The 20,859-nt window shown below is 42.6% G+C and overlaps 1 protein-coding gene across 1 annotated transcript in view; it reads right to left on the bottom strand.

Annotated features, from left to right (window-relative positions):
• Window positions 1-3,735: 3,735 nt before the first annotated feature.
• Window positions 3,736-20,859, bottom strand: part of SLC2A12 (solute carrier family 2 member 12) — a 30,973-nt gene continuing 13,849 nt past the window's right edge. The window contains exons 3-5 of the mRNA XM_005518362.3: window positions 7,900-8,022; window positions 5,574-5,706; window positions 3,736-4,269 (exon numbers count right to left, since the gene is read on the bottom strand). Coding sequence (XP_005518419.1) covers window positions 4,173-4,269; window positions 5,574-5,706; window positions 7,900-8,022 — 353 coding nt within the window. The 3' untranslated portion in view covers window positions 3,736-4,172. The remainder of the gene's footprint in view (window positions 4,270-5,573; window positions 5,707-7,899; window positions 8,023-20,859) is intronic.

Below are 20,859 nucleotides of genomic sequence, written 5' to 3'. Positions count from 1 at the left end.
AAAGTGTAGTCCCAAACTGATGAATGAGGATTTGGCCATTACAACTACAATAGCTGTCATAGATTAGGCTCACCTCTTCAAATCAAATTACAAAACTCTTGAGTGCTACCAGTGAATATCTGGAGCTCTTATGAAGCATAAGTATCTCCTAAATTTATCTGTGGAGAAAGAGGAACATTTTGCTTTGTTAGCACTGTCATGTAGTGTGAAATTTGTCTCTTAGAACAGAAATGAAAGCTAATAATGAGCTGCAATGTATTAAAATGGGCACTGGTTCTTTTGAAGTGCTGCCTAGATCCATGCTAGCAGTTTGAAGCCTTTATAACAATCCATAACAGAGCCAAAAAGCACACTACCCAATTTGAAGGGTAGTATTGAAAAGAATAATAGCAAATAAAAGATCCCTTGAAATGTGTGCCCACCTGTCCTTCTAGCTCTAAGGGAGCCTCAAACTGTGAAAAGTACATTTTAAAACCTCTGATGATGAAGGGCATCTGGTGGTGTATGCTTATTCTCAGGGATATCACTCCTTTTCCTACTGCTCTAAATAGGTAGGCCCCCACCTCAGTTTGGAATAGGCCTTGCTGCTGATGCTTTCTCCTGTGTGCACACAGCTCCCCTTTCCCATTGCCACCAGTCACACTTTGTTCCTTTGCTGTGTTGTGCTGCTGCCACCCAGGCTCTCACTACCAGCTCCTGCATCCTCAATAGGCGATCCAGGCCAGACAGTGTGTCCCAGCGTGGTGGCTCTCACCGCCAGCGTGGGGAGCAATGCTTTGGATAAACTTACCTGTCAATCAATCATCTCTTCCTCAGTGACCATGTTCCCTAGAGCACTGTTCATCATGTCCCTGTTTCTCCATGTGGATCCCATGGAAAACTCCCCAGAGTGCTCAGCTGTAGCACTGGCAGTGCCATAAAAAGTTCATTTCACATTCTTTAGAGAGAAGGGTTGGTTCTATTTATACACCCTACTAAGGGCAGTAGATTGATAACTCTGACTCATTGCTGGCTTGTGGGTTGTCACAGCTACTGGAACTTTTCCTGCAGTTTCTATCACCATTTTATCATTCTCTGACTTGAAGTTAGTGTTACCAGAGAGATTTGTGCTTACATTTTCAGAATTGTATCCTGCTTTTTTCAGGATGTGGAACAGATTTGCCAAGTTATGAATTCCAATCCAGTCTTTCCCAGCTTAGTGTTGCCTGCATATTTAATAAGCATATTCTGTTCTTTAATCCAGTCCATTGATGAAGATACTGAATAATTTTAGATCGGGGACAAATTTCTTTGTGGAGTGCTTCAGAGATCCAGGGATGTGATTTGTAAAATGTATCCCTTTTTTCCCTTGTATTTTCATAGCTGATGAGCTGGTGAGTGCCAGCTCAGTGTCATCAGATGTGCAGGCTTTGTTATAAGAGACTGTACAATTATTGCTACATTTATAAGCTATATAAGGCTAAGTCTGTAGGACTACAGTTGAGACTGTAGATATAATGATTTTAAAAATCCTTGACCACAGCATCATCACTTTTAGGAGTTATCTGAAGGTCTGTCAGTGTCTCATCAGTAAAACATTTATGGAAACTATCCCTTCTTCAGGAATATGGCATTTTTATTTATTTGTTTCCACACTAAATAGGTGTGCATAGGAAAAGTTTAGAAGAGTTTGCAATGATCCCAAAACATGTAAACTGGGGAGACAATTTCTTTGGTATGTCCTAAGTTAAATTTATTTTTGTAAGAACATTCAGAAAATTTATTGCAGCAGAGGTTTGTTTGGGAAGCTGCGATGCTGAGAAAGATTTTGCAGAAGCCTCTTACACTGAATGCAATGTAATAGAAATTAAAAGCCAATACGATCTTGGATTGTACGTGCAAACATCTGCTATCTAGGGGCAGCTATCAGAAAACAGTACCAGCCAGAGCAAATGGGGACACAAGAGGAAATGCAAATAGTCCACTACCTGGTAAAGTCCAGGATCAAGAAATGGGTTCATTTCCTGCAATATAGTCTTAAAATACAGCAATACTAAACATTACTGGATCTAATCCCAGGTACTTGTTAGTATAAGAATGATGCTGACAGCATATTTGTAAGGCTAGCCAGAGTCACCTTAATATCTCTCATTTTGAAGCTGACCCAGTAGAATGCATGATACTGATAGCTGTCCTCCAGCATAAACATGAAGCAGGTGAAGAGATTTTCATAGAAAATATGTGCTATAAAATTAAGGCTCTCATCCTGAGGTAGCTAAATTTTCAGTGACTTCAGGCAAATAATGGCCTTAGCTTCAATGGTTTGTTTTCAGATTTTCAGCATGAGCTCCCTGTCTTGAGTAGACGTGCTTATATAAATTTGTGGTGTCAGTATCTAGAAGCGTGACCATGTGAAAATCTGTTTAGAACTGATCTGCTTTGCTCAGAACTAAAACTTCATCTGTGTCAGTAAGTCACTTTTCCTTCAGTGCAGAGCACAGTCAGGTGGTTTTAATGCTATGAGACAGCAAATAAAGTGGGATCATGTGCTTAGTTCAAACTAGTATCTGCACTCCAGCTGACTCTGTCAGTCTTGCTGCCGCAATGAAATGCTGGAAGAAATGCCACTTTGTGGCTACAGAGACAGTCAACATGCTTTTAAAGCATGCTTTAGGTTTTTCTCTTTAAACAAAGAACCATTTATCTATCTGCTAATAAATATTTATCTACTGATCACTCTAACAACGTCTGTTAACCCGCTAAGAAAAAGAAGGCCAGCGTTCTTTTATGGGAGCCATATGGATAACCCTTTGTAGAGGCTTGTTGAGAATTTCAGGATACACTTGCTAAGCAAAAACCAAGAATTAGACAGAATTTGTGATCTGCAGTGATTACAGTTCTTGAACTCCCTGTGTGCTGCCATGTACCACGCAATTCTCACTTTCTGAGTCCAAAAGTCAAAGTCTAGTGTGCCCTGTGTTGAGAAATAAAATTATTTTGGCATCAACTCTTGTGCCTTCAGTTTCCAACTTTCCTGGAAATGAGAGGCCAAAGAAATCCTCTCTCCTGTTCGGTAAGGCTGTCATCAGTTTAGATTAATTGATTATGCAAATCATAGAATCAATAAGGTTGGAAATGCGCTCCAATATCATCGAGTCCAGTCTTTGACTAAACACCATCACGCCAACTAAACCATAGCACTAGGTGCCAGTGTCCAGTTGTTTCTTGAACATCCCAGAGACGATGACTCCAACACCTCCCTGGGCAGCCCATTCTGATGCTTGACTGTCCTTTCAGTGAAAAACTTCTTCCAGACCAGCCTGAACCTCCCCTGGTGCAACTTGAGGCCATTTCTTCTCATCCTGTCACTGATTGTGTGGGAGAAGAGGCCTACCCCCACCTGGCTACAATATCTTTTCAGGCGGTTGTAAAGAGTGATGCATTTAATGTCCCACATTAAACAATTTGACAGTGATTTCTGAGGAATATTTCCTAGGTCACTGAATCCTGGCCCTACTGAGAAAATGTATATAAAATTCCTCTTGCAAGTTGCTTGTGCTCTGTGTTATAAATAATTAAGTTCAGCTGAAGATCCTTTTTCAAATCCAGTTAAGCGGAATCCTAAATTAATTTATAAAAATTTTACATCCAGTAGTTCTGCACTAATGTCATCCTTTGTATTCCACAGTTGTCCATTTGTTGTTCCATAGCATTGTTTTCCCTAACTTACTGACAGGGAGTTGTTGACCCTTTTCAGCCCCATTTTTGCTAGCCTAAACAAACCTGTCTTTGGTAGGCTCCTCCTGTGAGACTTTCTTCTCCCTGGCACCCTCATTCTTCTTTGCACTTCTTCCAGACTGAACTCTCGCTGAATACAAATAGGAGAATTGTGTGCAATATTCCAATTTCCATTCACCTCCTGTATGCAAGAGGTGAGTAACCTCAGGGGATCAGAGTGAGGGATGCTGGTTTGAAACAGACAGAGCCCGGATTTCCAGTTAGTTATAAACTATAACGACCTTTAATGTTGGCTGTAAACTGCCACTGAAAGAAGTTCTACCAAGAAATATATAAGAATATCTTGTGTATAATGACAATACCGCGTGTCCCGTAAGAGTGTGAGCATCACAGAGCATTTCATTTTTCTTCTTTTAATCAGTCTTTTGGTGAAGGTTGCTTTGCTTGCCCCGCGTCTAGTAGAGCTGCTCTTTCTCTCTCTTGGCAAGTTCCACCGGCACCAGTTTCTCTCTGCGCTGGCTCACCCCGCACAAGGGCGTCCTCACGTATTTCCTGCAGAAGCACAAAACCCCGCACACGCTGGGCACTCCGCTCTCCCTGCGGCACACACCTGCCACAGCGGGCGGGCTGCGGGGCCCGGCAGCACGGCACAGGGCACCCCGGAGAGCCGCCCCGGCATGGCCCGGGATGCCCTGGGATAGCCCGGGATGCCCTGGGATAGCCCGGCATGGCCCGGGATGCCCTGGGATGGCCCGGGATGGCCCGGGATGGCCCGGGATGGCCCTGGGATAGCCCGGGATGGCCCGGGATGCTCCGGCGGCTGCCGGCGCTTCCCCGCCTGCCCGCTCGGGGGCGGCCCCGCCGCACGCTCCGCCCGGAGCGCCCGCGCACCGCCGGCCCCGGCTCCGGCAGGGATGGATGCTTTCCTCTAAGCCAGAGGGCCAGCGGCAGCACAGTGGCTAGTCTGTAAACTAATTAGTCCATAAACGAGCTCCTTCAAGCCCGGCTGAGTTGCAAATATTCTCCTGTAATCTAAAAAGTACAAATACAGGATGGTGCTAAGATGTTCACACATTAATTACTTTTACTGCCAAAATAATATATCTAGACTGGTAGGTTAATTCAGGCTGAAAAAGGCCTCTAAAATCGTCAAGTCCAGCTGTTAACATAACACTGCTATTTTCACCATTAAACCATGTCCCAAAATACCAAATCTAGATAATTTTTTAACATCTCCAGGGGTAATGATTCCACCACTTCCCAGGGAAGCCTCTTCTAACACCTTATCACCCTTTGAGTAAAGAAATTTTTCCTGTTATCCAATCTAAACCTCCCCTGATGCAATTTGAGACCATTTCTTCTTGTTCTGTCACTTGTTGCTTGGGGGAAGAGACTGACTCTCACCTTTCTACAGCACTCAGTAAAGATACAAGAAAAGCCAATCTACAACAGGTATCAAAATTCACATGGAGCCTTGAAGTGACACCCAGGGCAGGCCAATTTGAAATACAGGATCTCTCCTTTCCACCTTCTGCATGCAACCCAGAACACACAGTCCTAAATGCAAGATCTGAGTCATCCTCTCATCCAGGAATGCCAGACAGCAAAAGTGCTGGGGAGCCAGGCTTGGCTGCAGGTTCCTCAAAGAGGTGCTCAAAAACCACCTCACCTTTAGGGCCAGTCCTTCAGCACCAACAAAATGTTTGGTTGGCTACTGAGGTCAACATGTGCAAGCTCAAGCCTTGAGAGAATTGGAATTTTCCCACATAGTTTCCTTTTTTTTTTTCCAATATGTGGTATTGAAAGGCTTTGTCTCTCTGGCGCTTGGGGGATGCAGTCACACACTTGGTACTTACTGTTTAGCTAGTTCCATGGATATTTGCTCCAAAGAGCATCCTTTTGTCTCTGGTATAAACATGATAACAAAAGCCAGTGATGCCAGGCTCATTATTGTGTAGATGAAGCACACCCAGGACAAGCCAATGAGCTCTACAAAGGAAGAAAATATGACTTTTTTAATTTTCAAATATGGCAATTTGTCTTCCTGTTGCTGTATTTTCTAGATGCAGCCCCTAATGCACATGAGAAGTTAGAAAGAAGCTAGGCTGTTACTCTTAGCTCACGTATATCAAAAAAAGAAGAGTGGCTTTGCTTTTCCTAATACTTCTTATGAAATAAAATTAAGGAGTTCATATTGGCCTACTTAGCATGAACCTATTGGTTTATTTGCAATCACTCTGAATGAAAACAGTGAGTAGCCATTGTTACTGGTTTGTGGGAAGGCAGTGGGGATCACGAGTGCCTTGAATTTTTGCCTGTGTCTGGTTTTGGTGCACATTCTTTCTTGGAGCAAATCCAAGCATTTTTCACACTATTACAGTTGTCTCCAGCTAATCCTCCCCACCTGTCAGTGCCCAGCATTTCCACTGAGAGTCATGGGTGCTGTGCCAGAAAGTGGTCCAAGAGTGAGCTCCGAATGGGGCTATCCAAGAACTAGTGGTTTTGTGAGCCTGCAGTCCAGAGGCAGGTAGATCCGAGGGATGCATCTGCAGCCCCTGGAAAGTAAAGCGTGTACAAACCCAACAGTCTGCTGCAGCCCCCTTAGCCCTTTTCCCTGCTAAGATAAACCTGGACAGCTGAGACATTTGTCATTTGTGTCATGAGCTGAAAATTGCAGCTGAAGCTGCTAATCCAGTTGTACCTCTGCATCAGCACCTGAGTACAGATGCTGCTGGCCACCATGTCCTCCACGTGTATTCATTTGACAATAGAATCCCAATCCTGCCTTTCTGCCATAGACAAGGAATGCATATTTTCCTGTACTTACATTTTCATAAATCCGGATTAGACCCAGCTAAGCCAAGGGAGTTACTGCGGCTTTACAGTCTTTGAAACTGAGACCGGGATAACAGCGAGACGTACATTAACAAGTAACACTGCATGACAAGAGGGGACCTCCCGGTGAAACAGCTGACACCGAGCACTTGAGGTCTGCACTAGGTGGTTTTGGGGACATTTCCTTAAGAATAGCTCAAGTCTGGTCCAAGGACTGAGCAAGTGTTGGCAGCCGGACTGCCTACAATATGCATTTTCTGTTTTGGTCTTGTCCAAAAGCTTGTGCAGCTCTGTGATGGGCAGTGAGACCAAGGGTCTTCTTTGAAAGGAAAGTTTCCTTTTAAAGAAGACCCTTGATCCAATTAAAGTGAGAGTGTGAACACACTGAACTTCATATTCATGTCACATATGACATATGTATGTCATATTTTTCCTAGTTTTAATCAAGATAGGATGGAGGATGTGTTTTTTTCTTTCACTCTTTTTCTTTGAAAGAAAACACAAATGTGAAACCCATTTTAGTTACAGATCTGTTGGTCACACTCATTTTAGAAAGAGATTGCACACATTTTCAAATCTGTCTTTTAAACCGTCTATTGGGGTGAAAACTACCTTGACTTTTTGTGAGTTGATTGTCTGCCTCTGGTGGAGAGTAAGTAGACTTAAGGGAAACCTGGAATTTCTGCTCTCTTATATATTTTGATTTTCAGCACATATTTTCCTCACAATAAGACCAAAAACTAAAATTTGCAAAGCCTCATGTAATATAAAATTAGAAAAATAAATTTGCTAATCAATGAATTTCAGCATCAGCATTTAACCTTCCCCTTTGAGTATCATCATATTAGAAGTCACATACAGTAGTCTTACTTTCTCACATTCAAACGTGAAAGACTTTTACCTCACAATGACACTTTTTTCTAAAGAAAATTTTCTGAAAGCCAAGACATTCCTGTGAAAAAGAATTAATTAAATGGGATTGTGCTTAAAAATGTCTGATCAGAAAAGCTGTGGTGTGATCTAGAACAGAACTTGCATTGATTTCAGAAGATGCAGGACTTAATCCTAAACATCATGTATTTTCAGCCTACCAAGGCAAAGGTGTTTTTAAGAGCTGAGTCTCACAGCCTGTGGAGTTGATGTGCAAGGTGGTCTGACAGCCAGCACTGTGAGGCTGAACTTACTGGCACCAACAAACATGTGGGGGGTGAAGTTACACCAACACCTAAACAGAGATCTTGTCTCCTGGGCTTTCACAGCTGCAATTGTAGCAATGCTTTTGTATAAGAGAGACTTGTTTTGCCCACTATGAGAATATCAGCTTGGAAGGACATGGAGAAATCTTACCAGTTACAGTCAAAAACGTCAAGGAGATGAGGAGATTTATACCCCAGTTCATGCTAGATGTCAAAGCCATGGCCCGTCCTCTGATCCCACCGGGGAAAATTTCACTCAGGACCAACCAGGACACTGAAATACAAAGAAAAAAAAATATTTCTTTGGAAGGAAGGCTCTCCTTGATGTAAATCTAGGCACTCCATGGATTCAGGTGAGGCCACCTGAAAGAATAAGTTGATTTTCAGGGGGTTAGGTTTGTGAGGGCCCACGCTCTGCAGGCAGCATGTGCAGCAATCAGCATCACCTCAGGTCACCGTCCCTTCATCCCTGCCCAGGGGGTGCCTGAGCCAGTGACAGGTGGCACTGGGCTGGGGAGGTGAGCTCTGACTGCACATCTGGGTATGAAAGGCAGTTCTGACTAAATAACTCTTGGGTGACATAATGCTAATGGAAGTGGGGCAGCAAACCAAAGCAATCCTCAGCCTCAGAGGGGCACTGTGTGTTTATGCCACCTTATAAATCAACCTGGCACACTGAAGTATGCTTGCTATTCCAGCTCTCTGCTCCACATAAATGAGATTGGTGAGGTATAAATGAAGAGAGAGGGGCTGATTTTTGACTCCTTCATATCACGCCACACCACACCACACGTGATCTAAATGCTGGTGCTGCTAGCTCACAAAAACAAATTCAGACATGAAGAGCTGGCCGTGTAATCACCTTGATAGCAAAAGCAAAAAAAAAAGAAAAAGACAAATTTTTGTACCGTTTCTGATTACCAGAAAACAAACGAACAAAAACCCATACACAAACAAAGCCAAAGCCCAGCCAAAAACCTGCTCCACCCTCTCCTTTTGCTGACAAGCAAGATGCATTAGCAAGAGGTTGCTGTCTGGAGAGGTTGTGGGTTAGCAGATAACCACAAGATAAGCACAAGAGCAGCGAGGCACTCATGGATAAGCTGTGTCTTCAGACCCTTGGACATGGCCATTATAAATTGCTCATCTGAGCAACTCTACAAAATGACAAATGGGAGTTTACCCAGAACACCTGCACTGGGCAGTTTAAAAGATACATTTTCAAAATAGGCTCCTGTATGTCCAAGTGTGTTTCACACTATACTATTCCTTTGGATGCTTGTGGAATTCCTGTGACAGCACTGGTAAAGCTAGGAAGAAAAAGGTGCTTCAGGAGAAAATTATAAAGGACTATCTGAAATGGGAAAAAAACCCCTGAATTTAGAATCAACAGATCCAATTTTAGCAAATTCTGGATTTCTTTGTACCATAGATTTATATTAAATTTTTTTCAGGGGACTTGGCCCAGATTTTTATATTTTTTAAAGAAAAATAAAAAAGAGCTTCACTCCTACCATGGGAGTCACCCAGAAGAGTGATAATTTTATTACACAGGATCAAGACCACACTTCCTAATGGCCTAAGCCTGTTGGGTTTAGTCAAGTGGCCATAACACAGCCACCACATCAAACAGCAGCCATGAGAGACTTTTGTTTCTTTTTTTTTTTTCTTTTTGTAAAGACTTGGATCACATCAAGCTTTAACACACTTGTTGCTGACAAGACAAATGTTGCTGTGAAGAAGCACCATCGGCGTGTTCTGTGGTGTGCCCACAGACGAGGCGGGAGCGAAGGAGAAGCGAACTGACTTCTCAAGCAGGTGTTTGTCCCTGCCAAGCCAGCTAGCCCTGCACCTGAGCAAATTCATGGGCATGTCATGATTGCATTTTGCACCCCCTCAGCACCAACTAATCGAAAGTTAGTCACAAAACTTCAGGAGCTGAAAAGCAAAGCAGCAAGGAAGCAAGAGGTGTGATGTGTACATTCACAGCACCATGGCCTGCCAGCCAGCACAAAAGCTCGGCTGAAAAAATTGTTACACATCAAAAACTGGCAGAAGAGATATTTACCGTCACATTAGAATTAAAATAAAGGTAGAAAGAATCCAAACCCACTTTCTGCTGGGCATAAACCAACCTCCAGGAACAAAGCAGTGTTCTGGGCACTGGAGGATGGATGGCTCATGTTGCAGCTAAATGTGTGGCACTGTGGCAACTCCAATACCATGCAGTTTTCCTAGGACAATCTGGCCCTTTCAGCCTAACTGATAATTTGTCTGGAGGTTTGAACTGTGTTGTTTCTGCATCACCTGTAATAGTGGTTAGCTGCTTTTATTGCAACCACTTATTTAGTTTAGACAGATGCCACCAAAACACCAGGACTGTTCTTCGTGTCTGCTAATGATAGCTACACCCGCTGGCATGGCCCTGACCTCTGCTTAGCTGGCAAGGAGTGGATACACTCATTCCCCCAGGGGGAAAGAGCAGTTGTAGAAATCTGACACTACAGTCTGTTTACTCCTTTCCCCAAGCTGAAGCAGCAATAACCATAGATTCTTTGCTTTTAGCACCTCTCTGGGATTGTGTTTTCTATTTGTGCCTTTGCCAAAAAGCAGCAGCTGCTGTAGGTATGGCAGGGATGTGACTTGCTCTGGGGAAGCCAGCAGCTAGGTTCAGGCTCCGGTTCATAATGACTGCCGCTACCTTCTGTGCTGTGCACACAGCACTGCAGAAATTTAACCTTCACGCTCCCAAAGTCACTGCCAAGCCACCCATGTGCTCTGCCTTCACCAGCCTAAGCAGTGGCATTCTACAGGGGAAATCAGCCTGTCCTTGAAAAGAGGATCCAAGTACCACCCTTCACCCTGCCACTGCTCCATCTGCTGTGTAACACAGCAGTATTTCCAAAGGATGCTGCGATACTGACCACACTGCACACACTCTGTAGGTTTCAGTGTCTGCTCCAGCCACCCCTGGCTGGTGTTAGTGGAATGGATGGGAAAAGAGCTGGTGATCCCCAGGTCAGATGTAGGCAAGAGATGAGGCTAAGGGCTGGACAGCATGGTTCTCTGTACTCGATTCAACAGCTGCGGGATTTGTTGCTGTAGGCAGTAACTCACCTTTGCTGACCCGCAGTGTGTTGTGTGTTGACAGCAGTTAAGAAAAATTGTGCAGTTTAATGGTTCTTTATTATGGTACAATATAGAGAAAAGAGCACACACTGCAAATGCAGACAGAAATACTGCATTGGATCAGAAAGCTTAACTGTTTCATTACATATCACAGAAACTAGATGGCCTGATATTCCTTGCCCAAGTGGAAAGGGCAGAGGATTCAGATATAATAAACAGCCCCATGACCAGGATGGTGACATCCACCTCTAAACAAAGTCACAGGGGCTGTACAAGCAGGAAAGAGAATAGTAATTGAAGATTTCAGCTAGTCCCATTAAGACTGAATAAATCTCATAATTGAGCACAGCGCTGGGAGTACATTTTACAAACCAGATATGATAGTTCCTTTTAGCACTTTGTTGGATATTTAATGAGAGAAAAAAAGGCAAATCATGTTTCAGTGCTGAGCCTGGGTATTTCAAGATGCAACCATGATCAAGATGCTCTGTTACACTGGTTCTAACATTTAAAATTCAATATTCTTGTAGAAAGGGAAAAGTCAAGAGCCTAGCAGATTTTGTTTTGAAAAGAGAACAATATTAACACAAACATACTTTCTATAAAGACCAGGGTAAGGGCTTCAGTGGTGCTCCGGAGAATGTTTAAACTACATGGCTGAAGGCTTAAAATATACATAAAACCAAATAAATGAGAAATAGCTCAGCACAGATAAACTACTGAATGAAGAAAACTGTTAGAAATAGGAAAGTGCCTTTAGAAAAGGTGTAAATTGTGCCCAGGCAAAGAAAATACAGTATGATTGCTGAAATACTACTTGCAATATCATCATCAGGCAGCCAAGTGTTTTGAGTGTGCTGGCTAAGAGGATGAGAGGCCAGGGACGGAGGCAGCAACATCCCAGAATTAAAGGAATTCCACTGGGATGCAGGAAGGGATCACCCCACCAGAGTGTACCAAGCTCCCAGCTGGAGCTAAGATAAAGCTGACTAATATCAGCTGGAAAGGGGGATATGTACAGTGTCTTGAAGAAGAGTCCTAAGGAAAACCCTGTCATTTTGAAAGAGTTAAGGAACACAGGGTTAGAAATGAATGAGCCACTGTGCTTTTCAGCTTCAAAAAGCTTTGGTGAGGTGCTGTGGGATAGAAGAGCAGAGGATTTAGTCACATTCTAAAAGATACAAACCAAGAGAATCCAAGTGAAATTACCAGGTACAGCAGTTAGGTGAGGCAGAAGGATACGCTTTTCCACACAATGTGTATTTATTTCAGCAATGGAACTCACTTTTACAAGATAGTTCCAACATGAAAAATATTAGTCCATTAAATCATTAAATGCTGGGTGTCAAAACATTATTTATCCAGATGTGTGGAAAAAGATCCATCCAGAACTATTGTTCACAATAGTAAAAATAATTGGTCAATATTTTTCTCAAAGTTTTCTAAACTACAGATAGGCAGAAGGACAACTGTGCATGCTGCATGGACCTCCTCTTCTCTCTTCTCTCTTCTGTCCTGTCTCTCAGCACTTGTTATGTAACCTGGAGGTTATATAGTTGGAGGCAGAGTAGCACACTGATTAAGTGGACTTTTTGTCTGAGCCAACATGGCTAAACTAATGAACTTTATACCTGGGCTGTAAGCAAAGAGATGTCTCAAACTTCATGTGACATCTTCCTTACTTCCTTACTTTACTGCTACCCAGTAAATAAATTTTAAAAAGTGAAATTAACATACATCAGAGAAGCAGAAAAATCTGAGAATAACTGAAAAATACTGTGAGATTGAGGGTGCTCAACATTCAAGTGAAGTACATGAATGAAAAACGTCCTTGTTTTGACCTTTTCCTGCCAGGAGGTAGAAGCAAATTGGAAGCTGCTCAGCAGCTCTTATTAATGAAATATTAGATTCCCTTGGTATTCATTTGTTGCTTAGCATTTTTTTCCATGTACCTGTATTGTGTGAGATCAAATTATTTATGGTGAGATTCAGAAAATTGCCATTGCAATACCTGAAAGAATTCAAGTTTCTGAGGAATAAACTCTGGAAAGTGATTAATTTGGCTTACAGCTTAGGAGGGAAGTAGGCAGAAGTATTTTAGATTTTGAAAAAGGACTGGGTTGTTAACGAAACAAGGTCCAAGGTAAGTTAAGGGAGGGATTGAAGTAACACAGACAGACCATCTAAGAGTGTGCAACAAATGATGAGTGCTGGGAAAGGATACAAACAAGTCCCTGCAAAGCTACCATGAGCAGCAGGACTTGGCTAAAGACTGGCTTTGCCAAGACCAAATTGTTATTCCAGGCTTATGAAACTCAACAGGTTTTTAAGTTTCCTGGCTTCTGGCTTTGCTGGGTATTACCAGAAATATCCAAGTGGCCAACCACTTCCCACTAAGGGCCAGGTTCAGCAGTGTCTGGTCCTGATTTCAAAGGGCACATTGTGCCATCAAAGGGGATGGCACAAGCCTTCAGAGTGTGTGTGGTGGTGAGGTGTGTGCCTGTCACAGAACTGGCACAGAGCTGGGCTTGGGGGACACATGTGCTGCTGTCACACACCAGCACCATCCCAGCACGGCTCCCAGCACCCACACAATGTAACTCTGGCAAAGGCTTTCACAGTAGATCCAGTGAAAGTCATCTGTGGGGCTGGCAAAAGTGAGGGATGCTTAATCTGGAACAAGGAGAAGGTGGGAGAGAGTTGGTCCTTTTCCAAAGCAGATAAAGAAGATAGGACACAGAAAAAGTGAACTTAAACTCTGTCCACAGTTTTGTGCAAGAGGACAAAGTAGACAATTGTGACTGGCATTAAAAATCTATGACTTTGCTTAACAAGACACATCTTTCTCTCTGGTTCTCCCTTTTAATATGAAACTGAAGTGGCTGCTCAAAATTAATAACTGGCAAATATAGAGCAAATGAGCAGATTTATTGCGTTGGAGAGCATGTAAGCTGCCAGCAGAGAGCCAGTCTGACAGGGTCAAGTCCTACACTGTGTGTGCACATTAAAAGGAATGGAATTGCTGTATTGCTGAGAGATGGGGGAGTCAGGAGAAGCCTCAGCTAATCTCATGTCTCTGCCTGCATCCTGATCTCTGCAGATGAAGGCAATAAATATGTACTTTAATTCTATGGCTGTTGAGGTGCTTCTCTCCAAGCAGCAGACTACTGGCTGCAAGATGCCTGATGCCACTGATGATCCAAGGAGAGAGATGTGACATGGTGTGCCAAATATGAATTCTTTTTCTTTTCTTCAGAAAATTCTGTTTCTAATGGTTAACCCTTTAGGCTGACTCTTTGCAGTAACATTATTAGGATGTGTGATTTAATCCTTTTTCTCTGAGGCTGTATCGCAGCACATAAAAAGTGTTGCCCACTGTTTGCACTATTTGCATCACTACCTAATAGACAGGCTGAGCACTCCCATGTGGCTTTTTAAGGAATCTCGAAGTGGACCATTGAAATCGCTCATGTCTCCTCCAGTTTATGACAGAGCAACAGGAAGGGTTTGGGGAAAGATACTGATTCCAAAACATTACCTCCATCATCTGTGCTCTGGGCCACTTGAGAAGGAGGGCAGTGAGATGCAATTCACATTACTTTTCCTAGTGATCCTTTCTCCCTTAGCCTCCTCACCACTGTAGGCCTGCACTTTAATGCTTTTTTTTTCTACTATTCAAATTTTCATCTCCATGAACTCAAAAGAAATGCTATGGCTCATATGGGCTTTCTTTTTAAATGAAAACCGTCCAATATATTCTTAAATTTGTTGTCAGTGGTCCTCAATTACTGTCCATTTTCATCTGGAAAGAATAGTCACAAATGAGCGTTCTTAGAGGAGGTGATTCCCATCTGGAGGATTACTGGGCAAGTAGTGGTACATACATAAGGATATAGAAATGGTAGAATTATCTCAGTTAATGTGATTTGTAGACCATCTTGCCCAATAAAAGTGCTCAGCAGAAAATCTATCAGTAGAATCCTCCTGTTTCAGCTGGCAGAGTCCATTTTCTTCTGAGTAGCTGGTACAGTGCTGTGTTTTGGATTTAGAATGAGAACAATATTGATAACACACTGATATTTTAGTTGCTGCTAAGTAGTGCTTACCCTAAATCAAAGACTTTTCAGTTTCCCATGGCCAGTTTTCCATTCCCAGTGAGCAGGTGCACAAGAAAGTGGGAGGGAGCATGGCCAGGACCATTGAAAGGATCTGGCCAAAGGGATATTCCATACTATAGAGCATCATGCCCAGATTATATACTGGGAAGAGCTGGCTGGGAACTAGCTCTGCTCAGGAAAAGTCTGGCCATCAGTCAGTGGGAGGAGAGCAATTGAGTTGTACATCACTTGTTTCTCTTGGTTTTTATTCCTCTCTCTCTCTCTCTTTCCTTTTCATCACTGTTATTGGTATTGTTGGAATCATTATTATAATTAGAATTATTATTTTTGTTTATATGAATTATTAAACTGCTCTTATTTCAACCCATGAGGTTTAACTTTTTTTTTTCCAATTCTCCTCCCCAAAAGTGGGCAAGGGGCAGGGGAATGAGTGAGCAAGCAGCTGTGAGGTACTTAGTTGCCAGCTGGGGTTAAAAAAGAATGCATCACAGCCCTACTGTTGGCAGATATGTAATAGTCTGTACCTCCCTTCAGGTACCCTAAGAAAAGTTGTTTTGAACCAATGTGTGAGATGACAATTCTGTTTGCAACTGGATATCACAGCCACCGTTTCTCTCATCCTTTGCTATGTAGACACTCAAATTCACCCATCAAGGCAGAACAACGTGCAGAGCAGCAGAAAAGAAAAAAAAAAAAAAAAAAAGAGAGAGAAAAAGGGAAAAATTAAACAAACTTTCAAGGGAGAATGTGCTTATTATAATAAAATACATACTGCCATCCAAAAAAGGGCCCTTTAATTAAAACCTGCAATATGTATTCATGTTTGTAGGTGTTTATTTGTTCAGAATATTGAATCCAGGATAATCCTCTGAGGCATTTGCAGAGGAATGACTGCAGAAGCCAGAAGCCCTAATTCATGAGGAAGTTCTATGTGAATTAGTTCGGCTTATCACATATTTCACTTCTACAAAGTATGCAGAGGAGAAATTACCCAGTTGGGTGGGATAAGTGAACCTGTTTTTCCAGTACCCAAGGCTAATGGTAGTCCTTGAGGGGTTGCACAGCAGGAAAAAAACCTGTTGTGAACAGCAGTTGGGGGCAATTTAGGCTTTTGCTCTTGAAGAACAGAGATTTATTTGTGTGCATGCCTTACTAAACTCCCAGTGGAAAGGATAAGCAACATTTTACAACAGTGACTTATTTAGTGAGAGGCTTGTGGTGATCCAGGCTTTTTTAAGTTCTGCACTGGAAACTGCTGCTCATGCTTTGCTTTGGCTGCTGCTGCAGGAAGGCAGTGAGGAGGAATGTGTGAAGGCTCTGGGTTTGACCACCAGAAAGTGTCTTTTAGTTCTGTTTCCTCCATAAGAGTTTTCTGCACTTAGGGTTGATTTTCAAAGAAACTGGGTTCCCTCCTGCATGCCCTTTCCCTTTGTGGAAATCTTCCTGGCTTTCTTCACAGAGCTCAGAGTGGCACAGGAATTTGGATGCCATGGGAGAAACAGTCTCCTGGCTGCGTGCACTGACTTACCGCGCTCCCTGTGCTTTGGCTGACAGTCTCACCTTCCTCAGCAGTGCCAGTAAATTATGTGATTGATTACACATTTCTACCTTTTCAGCATAACTATTTTCTCATACTTTATAATGCGTGTTTTAGTTTCATGAACTTCACAAGGGAAATAAAATCCTGACTTTGCACTTGAAGTCCTACTGACAGGTTTAGTTTCTTCACAAAGCTGGCCCAAGATCAGCTTGCCTCTAAAAAATTCTTCTCTGGCCCTCTTTCCTGAAGGAAACTGGATTTTATGAAGCTTGATAGATGACCTGCAAAGTTTTTCACATATTTCAGTATCACAATGGTCTTGTCTCCTAGAACACGGCTAAGGAAACTAATACGAGTTAAACTTTTAAACTGTGCATAATTTTAAGCACAGACTCAATTTCTCTTAAGCAGCACCTTTGTGTCAATAGGTTTACTAACACAGAGCTATTGGTAAAGAGATATTTACAACAGGCAGAGCACCAAGCTCAGGATACTGACTCAAATCCCTCAAAGTGGAGCATATTATGCCAAACCACAGGAAGTCCTTTTTAACAGGAGATTGAACCACCGACATTGCAGAGACATAGGAAGAGTGGCTGGGGCATGGTGTGGTCTCTCCCTCTTTTCACAGCAGCCAGGGCTCTGTCTCTCAGAAGCCAAAGCCTTTGGCCTGACCAAGGCTTTCCCTCATTAACATATTAGAGTTACAAACAGGAACATAAATGTCAGTGAAGATCATGTCTCTGATTTCAGGTGCACTTCAATATAGAGTTTAAATTCAGTTTTGGGGTTTAAATATAGTAACATAATAAAAAAATTAAGAAGCTCCCACTGATATTCCCATGCCTCATTATTTTGCAATTATTATTGCAAAAGCAATTTTTCCTTCTTATGACCTTTTTGACATTTACAAAAGCCCCCCAATTTTTGTAGGTTTCATCACGTGAGATAAGACAAACCTATTTATCTGATATCTTAGAAAGTACCTTCTGCAATTTGAAATCCTATAATTAACATCCAGCTATCCAAAATTATCTTAAATTGGCTTGCACTTCACTACTACCAATCAGCCTTTTTGAAAAGGCAAACCTGTTCCTGGGACAGCTGATGTGCTAACAAGAGGCTTCAGATAAACTTTATCTGGGGCAAGGAAATAGGGAGAAGTGGGCAATTTACAACCTTTGCTTTATTTCTCATTTTGGTATGCCTTGTCTTTCTACTGCAGCTTGGTAGTAGAGACACAGTGTGAAATAAAGGCCATGTGAGGCAGCATTTGAATAGCACAGGAATGATGAACTAGATAAGCACGTGGAGTGTCATATTCAAACCACATGGATGCATGCATTAAAAGATGATTCAGTACAAATAAACAGTGCTAGGAATCTGGTCATAAAACAAAGAACCTAAGATAATTTTTTTTTATTATGTGAAATAGGACTTTCTGTACCGTTTCTCAGTGAAACATGCGTATTCCCGTAAGTTTATTATCTTGATTAAATTCCAACACAGCATTTAAGCACTTGGTTGGTTTTAAATACTTGATTTAGTCCCCACCACTATCCCATTTTCCAGAGTAAACCGCAAAAAAAATATAAAATTGATTCTTCTCATTTCTGAGAATTTTAAGGTCAAGCCACATCTTCTGTGAAAAATGTAGAAACTCAAAAATAAAACATTGTAAACAAATGTCATGCAAGGCAATGTTAAGCTAGAATGTCTGTTGACATCAGATTCCTGTGCACTATAAATTAATACAACAACCACATGCTTTTGAAAGCCTGAAATGCTGCTTTAACGTAGGAGATATTGAGGTGATTTATAGGTATCTGATTTTTTTACCAGTGTTTTCCAAGACAGTGCAAAACCATTAAGCTGACAATATTTCAAAACACAGGAACAGCCAACTAAATCCGTGGAAAGTTCAGAATTTCTGCACTGACAGTTCTCATTCCCACAAGATTTTCCAGTTTCAGGTCAAGCATTTGGTGGCCAAGATTAAGCCCAAGAGCATTAAGGAGCAGAGAAAAAGCATCCTGAGCAATCTGTATTGTCAGGATGGCAAGAGATATGACCTCTGTGATCAAGTCCCTGGGCTGGGCTGGGCAGTGTCATGTGTCAAACCAGCAGTTCTGGGTTTTGTTACAGATGCATTTTGTTAACTGTGCTAATGAATCAAGCTTTAACTAGGTAGCAAATTAATCTAACAAACACAGGACCAAAGTCAAAGGGACTAAATTTGCCTCCAATATAGTTCTCTGGGATTTAGGGTAGTGGGTCTTGACTTGATTAATCCAATGAAACACATAGAGACCACCACAAAGCACACAAGATTGTATAGAAAAGACAGTGATGGATTGAGGATGGATTTACTTCCTTCCTCACCTCTATGGATTTCACTTTTCTTGTGAACCTTTGAGCTTTCTTCCAAACTCCTTTATCTTTCTTGCATGATCCTGCTTCCTTCTTCCCCACTTTCCCCAACACGGGTTTAAAGCTGCATTTAAATGACTCCAACAGCTCAGAATAAGATGTAGAGAAAACAAGTGGGTTTTTACATGGGAATAGACTAGACTAAACTAGACTAGAACAGAATAGTTCAGTCCAAAGGGACATACAATGATCATCTAGTCCAACTGCATGACCACTTCAGGGCTTACCAAAAGTTAAAGCATACTATGTGTGGAATGCTGTCCAGTTTAGTTTCCAGGTCATCCCAAAATTCCTTTAATAGCCAGTAAAGGAGGGAGCATTGTGCCAATGGAAAGGTCACAGATTTCACAAGTTTCAGACAATATTCTGAGTTGGAAGGGACCCACAAGGGTCATCAAGTCCAGCTTTTAAGTGAGTGGCCTGTACAGGGCTTGAACCTGCAACCTTGGTTTTATTAACACCATGCCCTGAGTTGAGAGCAGTGGTCTGAAAGCCCCCCATTGGTGGAGAAAGTATTATCCTTCATGGATAATCTGAGGAATCTGGCTCCTGCATCAGTTGGATTCCCAAACACATTGAAACATCTGTTCCATTTTAGGTACAAATTATCTCAGTTTAAAAATACTCATTCAAGCAGATATAAATTTAACTCAGATATACTCAATATGGCAAATCTGCCTAGGTTTAAACTAGAAATGGACACCTATCATCCTAAACTATGCTTTCATCAGTAAAAATCTGCTCTTAAGGTGTGCCCTCACTAGGGGCTTGTCTTTACCAACTTCTCTGCGTGGATTTTGCTCCTCCCAGAGCTGATGACCCACACAGAGAGCTCCCACAGCAGCAAGATGTGTATCACAGGAGGGCTTGCTGGAGACCACAGTCCCTGCACATTCCTGGGGGAACCCAGCCTGGGGGGGTACAAATCCACAACCCTGGGTTTTTCTTGTGGGAGGAATTTAACCAGTGGGAAACTAATAAAACACAAAGGCAGGCTTGGTGGCCTGCCACCCTTCCCTGCATTAGGATAAAGATGAAGGAAGCGACTGTAGTGACCACAAGCCCCTGGTTTGTTCACCTGTGTCTATCTTCTCTTGTGCCTGCTCCAACAGCTTTGAGTCTGCCTGCTCTAAGTGCCTCTGCATCCACACAAGGAGAGGAGGGAGGTGTTAGGGACGCCCAAGCGCAGGAGGAGCTTTAGTCAGAGGTTGCTGTGAGAGAGTGGCTGAGAGCCCATCAGAGAGCCATCCTGGGGGGAAGCACTGTCCCCAGAACTGCAATGTCCCCATTTGTGGGTCTTGTGCTCACCTCCCCTCGTACTTGGTCTGCAGAGCTGCTTTACATCCACTGAGGGTCTGAACCTCACAGCCCTGGACAGTGCTGTGCTGCTCCCAGCAGCCAGCTGGTCTCCTGTTTTGTGGGTAAGGTGCTCACTTCAGGAGCTAAAACGGAAGAGCGAGGAGCACATAATTTTTTTCCAGTTTTCCAACCAGAAATATTGACCCGATGGCTGAGGCTAGCAGATGGCTGCAGAGGCCATTATATCCCAGCCTGAGAGGGCTTCCCATGGATATTTCACTCTTTAACAGGTTTTCAGCAATACCAAAGTACTGCCAACCCTACAAGCCCCCACTCATGGGAGCTATGCCTCAATGGGACTGCAAGAGCAATGTGGAAAATCAGGGTTTGCAGTAAGCTCTAAGACAAGAGCTTCCTCTTGTCTTAGACTCTTCCAAGAGCTGGTTATACACTTAATACGTTGACCATAAGTAGGTTAAAAAATATATTTTGAGGTTTATATCTGCATGGATAGGTAAATGTGGTATTTCTTTGTGCCAAACCCTGAAACCCAGGAAACACTTCTCCAGCTGCAGACACTGACTTGCCTTGGGTG

The sequence above is a fragment of the Pseudopodoces humilis genome, chromosome 3 (assembly GCF_049639895.1).
Source record: "Pseudopodoces humilis isolate 2021_Gansu_Grassland_sample_001 chromosome 3, ASM4963989v1, whole genome shotgun sequence".
NCBI lineage: Eukaryota > Metazoa > Chordata > Aves > Passeriformes > Paridae > Pseudopodoces > Pseudopodoces humilis.
This window is presented reverse-complemented; position numbering and strand designations above follow the sequence as displayed.